Below are 9,225 nucleotides of genomic sequence, written 5' to 3'. Positions count from 1 at the left end.
CTCGCCCCTTAATCCAAGGAGTTGGACTCCTTCAAGGCTGCTCCTTGCTGGGGATCAGCACGAGGGCAAAAATTGGGGGGTGAGATGTGGGGCCTGAACTCCCCCCCACACTCCATCTCTAGCCCTCCACCTTGCCCCAAATGGAGGGGGCAGGTGCCAAGTTGACCCCTAACCTGCTGGCCCCAGATACAGCCAGGAGCCCATGGATGCCAGAGAAGACACTGCTGCTCAACATATCGGGTGGAGGTTGGTGCCTACGAGACCCTCAGAGCCAGGTAAGATGGGCTGGAGATCCTTAAGAGGCACCAGAGCAGGTGAAGGAAGCTCCATGGCCTATTTTTGCTCTTCCTGGCGGTGTGGGGAGAGCAGTCACCCCAAAAAGCATATTTTTTAAAAAACCTGGACTCTTCCTCTCCCTTTCAACCAAGGTCAGAGACACACCCACCCTGCAAGCGCCCCCCCTTTCCCTGGCCCTTGGCCCCCAAAGCCGCTTTCCTTGCCCCAGTGAGCCTTGCAGCTGGACCAGTCGAGGGTGGAGGGTTAAAAGGGCCCCTGATTCCCCTTTCTTGTTCGGGACGTCGCCTGCCAAGGCTCAGCCACAGGGATGTTTGCCTTAAGGAGGGCGCCTGCCAGCTTCTCCCCCTGCGTCCCTCTTACTGTCCCGCCATTCCCGATCCAGAGTCCACCGGCCATTGGCCAAACCCCAACCCTCTCCTGGAGAACAGCAGGCCGAGTGTGAGCTCACCAACAGAGGATCTTGTGATATCCTCACGGGAACCAGCCCTTTCCTCTCTTCCGGCTCTAAGTGAAATTCCTCCACCCCCACCCCAAATACGGATCCTGAAGTTCCAGAGGGGCTCTGGCCCCACAGGTCATCTGCCCCCCTGGCCTGCGTTTGGACACCCATCAGCCAAGGATGAGGCTCCTCCCCCCTGGTTCCCCCCTTAACCGATTTCTGGTTCTCTTTGAGAGACTGGGGTTCCAAGTCTGCCCCAAGGAGCTTGGATTGGGGGTGGGGGCAATGGTGAAATTCAATTTTTTTTACTACCGGTTTTGTGGGTGTGGCTTGGTGGGCGTGGCAGGGGAAGGATACTGCAAAATCTCCATTCCCTCCCCACTCCTGGGGCCAGCCAGAGGTGGCATTTGCCGGTTCCCCGAACTACTCAAAATTTCCGCTACCGGTTCTCCAGAACCTGTCAGAACCTGCTGGATTTCAGCCCTGAGTGGGGGGAGGCGGGGGGAAGGATCACAATAGGACAAAGTTGCATTGTTTTTCCAAAAAGTGGTTTATTTATCGAACCCTTTGCCTCTAGCACGAGGCCATGTCATCGCTTTCTCCCAAGGCATTTGTTACAAGCAGAGAGTTCAGGATTGGTCACCAGGCAGATATGCAGCTGGGTAGAGCAAGATGCCAATCGGCCGCCACCACCTGCCTTTAGGGCTGGCAAGAGCCATTCTGGAGACTGCCACGCCCTTCTTTGTTTGGGAGGCACGGCGGGGAGGGGGCTGCAGTTTGGAAGCTCAGCCAAAATCAGTTCCTTTCTCCAATTCACGGGGCTTCCGTTCCTGGCCCTCTCTTTCAAACAGCAAAGCTGGATCCCAAAGGTAATCAATCCCTTTAGATAGACAAGCCACGGCCGATCTTTCTGCAGGGATCCACTAGGGGACAGAGAGGCGTCCAGGATCTGGAGCAGCCCACAGTTGAGAGGCAGTGATGTTCCCTGGGCCAAGCCAGGGGAGGTCTGTGGGACACAGCCAGAGCCCCCTTTTCTGTCCTCCCAGATGCCTACAAACCCCACCAAGTGCTCTCCAGCAGCAAAGCCAAGAAGGAGCTGCAGAATCCCCTCCCCCCCCCCAGCTTGGCTGGCTGTGACCGGCCTGCGGCTTCTGTCAAGGAATTAAAGTGCGTGAATGGAGCCTCTCGACGGAGACCCTCTTTGATTATAAAGTCCATGAAGGGAGAGGGTTTCTGGTCCTACCCCCAGATTTGGGGAGGGAGCCAGCCAAAGGGAAGGAGAGGCAGGGACGGGCTGGGGGGGCTTTGAGTAGGGCAGGATCAGGCCCCGGGAGGGTTCAGGAGGCCGTCTGGGTGGGAAGCACGATTTCTTCCTCCTCCTCTTCTTGCTCCCTGCGGAGGAGGGAGACGTGTCCCAGGTAGCTGCGGTCGAAGCAGTCGTTGCGGGCGGCCTCCTCCGTCTGGGCGCAGCATTTCTGGGGGTCCTTCCAGGCGCGCCTCTGGGAGCTGCAGAAAGCAGTGATGAACTGCGATTTCTGGGGGAGAAGAAAAGAGGATTGAGGGGTCAAACCGAGCTCCTTCACATCCGGCCCTTTGAAAGCAGCTGCTTCACTTCATCGCTTCCGATCCCACTCAAGGGCTCCGGATCAACCCGCTTGGGGTGGAAAACAGGCTCTTGGGAGCCCCCCCCCCCCAGGAGAGAAGATATGTCCTCCCCCCACCCTCCCCAGATGGGAGACTCACCACTCCTTGGGCGCAGAGGGTCCGTTCGCTCTCTGGCAGTTTGCAACAGGACTCCGTGATGTTCTGGACTAAAGCCGGGCTGGGCTTCCTGCACAAAAGGAGGAAAGCCACACTCAGCGTTTGGGAAAGCCGGGAGGTCTGCCAGCCCCTCCAATCTCCCAAAACAATTCTGGGAGACTAAACACTCTGGCTTAGTGCTTAGGTGCATTTCACTTTGCAGCCACAAGAGGGCGACGTAGGTCAGCAAATCTGACCTCTTGCATTGAATTGCTGTAATTTATAGGAACCCATCAATTAGACCCCACCCCCCACCCCCATGTTTGAAGGGCTCTTTTGGGAGATCCTGAAAATGTGCCAGCTGTACATTTATTCTATTGGTATCCTAACCGGTTGGCATAAATGGCACACCCTTGCTCCACAGGATGCCTTCCAGATGGCTTGGACTACCACCCCCATCACTCCCTGCCAGAAAAGCCCAGCCCACGTGAAGAGGAAGAGCTTCAGAGAAGGTCCCCCTAAGTGCTCAGGCTCCCAAGGGGAGAGAGAACCTCTTCCTGGCAGCTCCAACCCAACCGCCCAATATTTTTTACAGATTAACAGAGTTGGAAGGGTCCTTGGAGGTCATCTAGTCCAACCCCTCCCCCCTGCCCAAGCAGACCCTAGGATGTGGGAGAGAACTACTCACTGCTTGGCCTGGCTTGATGCTTGGCTGCAAATGGAGTCCAGGATGGTGGTGGTGAGGTTGGCCAGGTCCAGTGATGCCCCCTCGCCCTCGTACTTGGGGAAGGGTGCTTGGCTGGCGAAGCAGCTGAGACGGGCCTCGCGGGGGCCTGCACGGCAGCAGTGGAAGGGCCGTGTCTTGGTCGAAAACTCCTGCTTGCAAAACTGGGCCAGGCATTTTTCCCACTGGAAAAGGGGGAGGGGGAGGAAAGAAACAAGGAAAAGAGATTAGCCACCAGGGGAGGGGGAGGGAGAGACTCCCCCTGTGCGAAGGACCAGGAAGGATCTGCATTAAAAGGTGGGAAGACTCAGGGGACGAAAGGCTAAACAGGGGTGGGCAATTATGACTCCTTTACGATCTCTGGGCTTCAATTCCCAGAATTCCCCAGCCAGCATGGCTGGCTCAGGAATTCTGGGAGTTCCAGGTACTCCCAGGTAAAGCAGCCATATTTGCCCACCCTGGGCTCAAAGGTTCCCAGGTAAGAGAGCACGAACCAATTGTCCCAGCCGGTTTCACAGCTCAGGTAAACATGTAAATATTTTGTGGGTTTTTTTAATTAGACGTTCCGCAGAAAGATACGGGTGGGTGTAAACTCAGCAGCACAGACCCAGCCGAGTTGCAACACTTGACCTCACAATACCCACAGTGGCCCACTCGGTTCGGCCTTCCAGGTGAGACTTCTGGGTGGATTTGGCCCTCCCTCCGAGATGGGGGGGATGGGACGGAGCAGGAGGAGCTGCAATCCAACCGGCCGTTATTTTAAGATGTATTTAGTGGAGAAGGGATGAGTGACTCCTGAATAACTCGGTGACTTTTTTTTAAGGCCAAGAGCAAAGTTTCAGTTGCTTCTCACACCTGGCCATGAGGGTCCAGGAGAGTTTGGGGTGAGCCTGGTGGAAAGGAGGCCCTTGCAGAGCATTGCTGGAGTGACACCAAGGCACAAACGCACCCAGGGCGCAGGGGGTCACTCACCTCGTTGGAGGCGCAGGGCAGCTTTTGGTCCTCGGCCAGCTGGCAACAGCGGGTGAACTGGAGCTCCAGCTGGTTCAGGGCCTCCCCCTGGCGTGAGAGGTGGCTGAAGCTGGTCTGGGGCAGGTTCCAGGGCCCGTAGCTGTGCTTCTTCCGCCCCGCAGCACAAAGGGCCCCCAGGTTGCTGAGGGAGGGGCGGCCTGGCGGGAAGTCTTCCAGCTTGTAGAAGGGGGCCTTACGGTTGCAGCCCACCTCCCTGCAAGGGGGCCTTCTCCCTCTGGGCTGCAGGGGCACCGACAGGGGCTCCCCGTGGACCAGGATGGGGAGCTCTTGCCCTAAACAAGGAGGGAAAGGGGAGAGGGGTTATAAAGGGGGGGCCCCAAAGCGCTCCCTTATTCCGGCTGGTTCAGACAACCAACACAACACCGAACAAGCTGCTTGCTGGCTGCATCCAGGAAGGTTCCTCTTGTTCCTGGACCTAATTTTTCTTTGCTTCTCTTTTGCTCTTCAGGGGGCTCTCAGGGGCTGCCCTTTGCTTTCCCCCCACCAATCTTCCAGCCCTTCCTGTTGTGGGAGTGGGACACCAAGTTCCCCTGCAGCAGGGGTCTGCAACCTTCAACACTCAAAGAGCCATTTGGACCGTTTCCCACAGAAAAGAAAACACCGGGAGCCACAAAACCCTTCCCGTGCCTGACTATTTCTTAAGCAGCCACAAAACGAGCATATGTAGTTGAATTAAACTTTTCTTTTCTTGGATTTATCCTATCAGGGGTTGAAAAGCTCAATAAATTGCATGCCGCCGGGTGTCGCACGTTGGTGGTCGTGATGCATATTTTGAGTGACAGGGAGCCGCAGCAGAGGGGTGAAAGATCCACATGCGGCTCCAGAGCCGCAGGTTGCTGACCCCTGCCCTGCAGAATGAGGGCCTTGGTGAGCCCTGAGGATGTTGGGCTTAGCTCGGTCCAAACCATGGGTCTCTCTCTCTCTCTCTCCGTGTGAGACTCCTCCCTATGGGCTTGGGTCTGACTGTCATCTAAGCCCCAAAGTGCCTCCCCGCCCCTCCTCAGCAGCCTCACCGTCTTCCAGATTCTCCTGAATCTTCTGCATCAGGAACTCCCGTGAAATCGCATCCGGAAGAACGTCGTGTTGAGAGATCTCGACTGGGAACTGGGCTAGTGGGGGCTGATCGTCTCCATTGGCTGGAAAAGGAAGAGGAAGTGGAGGTTAAACGTGGATTGGGCCCAGAAACACACCTCTTCTGATAAACCATGGTTTGTTTAACTGTGGTTTCCCAGTTAACTCACAACCGGCTGAGCCAGCTGTTGATCAACCACATTGTGGTCCAACCAAACATATAACCTGCACTAAATCATGGCTTGGTTGTAGTTTGTTTCATTCACTTTTGTGGAAGTAGAGCTTTCAGGCTGGACAGCTGAAGACCCCCCCCAGGAGAACAGAAGGAGCCCCCTCCCCAGTGCTGAGTTCTGGAGGATGGGAGGTGTGGAGAGCAGCAGTTCAGGGAGACAGGAAACTCCTTGGCCTGACCTGCACCCACTGTCTCCGCTCTGCCAGCTCAGCCCCAGATGTTCCCCCCCACCCCAAAATGCAAAGAGATTCAGGCGGAAGTAAACTGGCTCTGCTACGAAACCTAAATCTGCACCTGAGGGATTACTCATGGTGAGGTTTCCAGTGAATGACACAGCACCTCAGCCCAAATCATCACAATCGCAACAGCTCAGCGGTTCCTGGCCCGGCCTCTTGGCAGAGCTGACCCAGGTTCTTTTTTTGGGGGGGGTTCCAGCAGCCCAAAGGGGAGCCGTTTCCCTGGCTCCCCTTCCCCTGAACGGGCATCTTAGGCTTCCTTTCCCCATCACTGAGCTGGAGGCAATCAGACGGCAGGAGGGAGGGACAGGCTGGTGGCCAATGGGCTCCTTCCCTCCCTCTGTGGGGGGGGGGGCTCAAATGGCAGGACTGGCAGTTGCCATTGGGGGGGGGTCACTTGAATACCCTTTGATCTCCTCCATCCATCCAAGTCACCCTTTCTAGCCTCAGCACAAGGGCAGACCACCAGTCTCCCCACACTGAAATGTGGCCCAGTCACTGGACTACCCCCCCCAATGCTCCTTCTCTCTCTCTCTTTCTCTGGAGGATGGAGGGGCCCTGAGCCACCACTGGCCCTCTGTGGCAACGCAGGGAGCCCTCCTTCCCTTGAGCCCCAGGAAGGGCCCACTGCAGCCTCTTTCCCACCCCTTTAGCCAGTCCTGGGCCAGCAGAAGCCTCGCCCCCCCTTCCTGGAGGATGGAAAAGTCCGCTGGCCAAACAATTTGGCTGCCATAACCAACACAGAAGGGACTTTTCCCTCGCTCTTTGCCCCGGGCGCCATGCAAGGGCCAGCAAGCAGGGCATTCAACCAACTTTAGGGAGACAGGGGGGGGAATCGCTCTCGCTCTCGCTCTCTCCCGGCCCCACAACAGCAGCCCCAGGGCCGGGAAAGCGCCCAGAGCGGACCCAGCTGCTCTCAGGTCGCCCAAGCTAGCCGGGAGGACAGGAGCGGGGACCCCCGAGGGGCGCCTTTCGCCCGGACCCTCCCCCCGGCCACCACCCTCCGGGGGCTGCGCAAGGAGAGCTGCAGGGACCCTCCTCCTCCTCCTCCTCCTCCCGCTCTCCCACCTGGCGGGACCTACCTGGCGGCGGAGTCTGGCTGGCCGAGAGAGGCCAGGCGGGCCAGGCGGCGAGGCAGCCGAGGCAGAGGCAGAGCCAGACGGCGGTCATGGTGGGCATCGCTCCGGGGCTGCTTCTTGCTCGCTTCGGGGCTGGATTGCTACCGCCGCGGCTCCGGCCCTTTTATGCCCAGCCGCTCGGCTGAGACGCCGCCTCCGCGGAAGGCAGGACCCGCCCGGCCGCCTCCCCGCCTCCCGCACGACGGGACGGGACGGGCCTGGAGCAGCGCCCCCTCCCCCCTCCCCCCTTGCTACGCACCCCGAAATCCGCTTACAGGGCAAGAAAAAAGGAGAAGCGGCGGCGGCAGAAAAAAACCCCCACCCGGAGTTGGTTGCGACACCGCAGCGGGCCGTTGCCTAATCCGGGACTGGGTGGGGGGGAGAGAGGCAGCAGATTCACGCAGCAAGGCCGGATGGATAGAGCCCCCCCCCCTTATCTCTCCCCCTTGCTTCAGGGGATGGGAGCTCTTGGGAGCCCCTAGAAGCCCCTTTCGAAGCCCCCCCTCCGAGCCCCATAGCTCCGAGCACAGCGCGGGGGTCTGAAAAGGCATCCCGGCCGTCGGAAGGAGCGATCCCGAAGTAGATTCGGCGCCAGGTTGAGAATTGGGCTGCCTGTCCCCGGTAGAAGCGGAGCCAGATAAGCCTCCGAAGAAGGGGGCGGGTGGGGAGGGGGGTCTTTGGCGGCATCAAAGCAGGCCGAAAGAGCTGCCCCTGGCCCGGAGCCCGACGGGCTTCGTGTCTCCTGCTGGGGCTTCCTTTGAGGGGGGCAATCCCAAAATTGTGGTGTTTGGAAGAGATCTGTTTCTGCGTCCCACAGCAATAGATCCCTCGGGATCTATTAGATTACCAACCGAGACCTGTTTTCAACCAGATTAACAGGAACCCAGAGTTTGCTGTGCTGCAGAAGTTCCCCACATTGTGGGAATGAGCATCCGGCCTCTGGCTGAAAGGGCTCAGGGGTTGGGTGCAGAATCTGATGGACCATGTAGTCCAGGCTGTGTTTCCAGGAAAAATAGGTGGGTAGAGGTCTCTCAGGAAGGGCCCCTTTAGGCAGCTGATGTAGATGTCCAGGGACCGGTTCTTCCTTTTGAGGGCCAGCCCTCCTAACCAACACTTGGGGGGCTTCAGTCAGCCTTTCGCTCCTGGGGAGGACCTGGACCAAATCGTGATGTTTCCTTGAAACATTTTAAAAAAACAGCAGGCCAGGCTGAAGAATTCTAGGGGGGGAAAGTGGGGTCATGGCCTCTCCAGAGGTTGGTCGTTTTGAAATGCTGTCAGCTGAAACCGCAGTCACTTGCTCAAGCGGGTGGGTTTCGTCCTCCTCCCCCCCCCGAACCCTGACCCCCAAGCGGTGGGCCTTTGCCGGAGTGCATGTGTGACCCGTGTGGCCGAAGGGAGACGTGTGACCGCAAAGTCAGAAGGGCCGGGCTCAGCAGATCCAAAGCCGCCACTGGGGAAACCGTCGGCCCCCTCAGGGACCCCAAAGTCTGAAAACTTCCACACAGGGAGGGGCCCTCTGGGTGGCTCAACCGGCCCCTGAAACTGCCCAGCCAGCTTTCCAGACCAAAGTGGTTTCAACAGGGATTAGGGTGAAGATTGACAGCAAAACAAGAGTGACGTAGTTTTGCAAGCTGTAATCACGTATTTTTGTGATTTGTAATAGTGGAGCAAACAGCAACGGTTAACTGTGGGAAAGTATCCGGCTCCTGACTTTCACTCCAAACTTAAGAGGGTGCTAATTTTGGAAGGGCTGAAGAAGTACCTGGAAGTCAGGGTGAGCCATAACTCAGGAAACAAAGAGGGGATTTTACCCTTCCACTTCAGAGTGTTGCAATGTTCCCACTATATTTAATTAGAGCCTTAAGACTGGATTTCTGAGCACGGATTTCTCATTTCCCTCATTACCTTTGGCTTTATGATTTGGTTTTATAGAAGACGGAGGCTCGGTTTGGAGGGGAACTGAAGCTCTTTCACTGAAGAGCCCCAGCAGGAGACAGACACCCATCTCTGGGGATGTCAAAAAATGAATCAAAAATTGGGGGAAAAAATAACTTGGTGGAAAAGTGGCCTGAAGCAATTAGCAGTCCCCATTTTTCCCTCTTCTGGTGCCAATGATTACAAAAGGGAGATTAAAATCAGCACTTCAGGAAAAGAATTGCTCACTTCTTTGTGAATTGTTTAACTCAAATCCAGTCAAAGACGAAGCAACCTTTTGGGTAAAACCTCAGCATCTCTTACTTGTAGGCCAGTGGCCACTCTGGAGTAGAAACATGGATTCTACACATGCTCAGAGATTAAAGCTTTTAAAGCCTTCCTCTACACAGACTCAGGAGCCC

General features: G+C 57.0%; 1 protein-coding gene across 1 annotated transcript; it reads right to left on the bottom strand.

Annotated features, from left to right (window-relative positions):
* Positions 1–1,275: 1,275 nt before the first annotated feature.
* On the bottom strand, positions 1,276–6,974 carry ECM1 (extracellular matrix protein 1). The gene is made up of 6 exons (XM_070951181.1): positions 6,854–6,974; positions 5,246–5,368; positions 4,173–4,504; positions 3,165–3,385; positions 2,480–2,567; positions 1,276–2,271 (listed from the first exon to the last, which is right to left on the bottom strand). The coding sequence occupies exons 1-6, from the start codon at positions 6,948–6,950 to the stop codon at positions 2,074–2,076; spliced, it is 1,059 nt and encodes a 352-aa protein (XP_070807282.1). The 5' UTR covers positions 6,951–6,974; the 3' UTR covers positions 1,276–2,073.
* Between the last annotated feature and the right edge of the window lie 2,251 nt (positions 6,975–9,225).

This window comes from Pituophis catenifer, unplaced genomic scaffold, assembly GCF_029215685.1.
Source record: "Pituophis catenifer annectens isolate HBS135680 unplaced genomic scaffold, rPitCat1.0.hap2 SCAF_10, whole genome shotgun sequence".
Classification (NCBI taxonomy): domain Eukaryota; kingdom Metazoa; phylum Chordata; class Lepidosauria; order Squamata; family Colubridae; genus Pituophis; species Pituophis catenifer.
The sequence above is the reverse complement of the archived record's forward strand: the minus strand, read 5'-3'. Positions and strand labels throughout refer to the sequence as shown.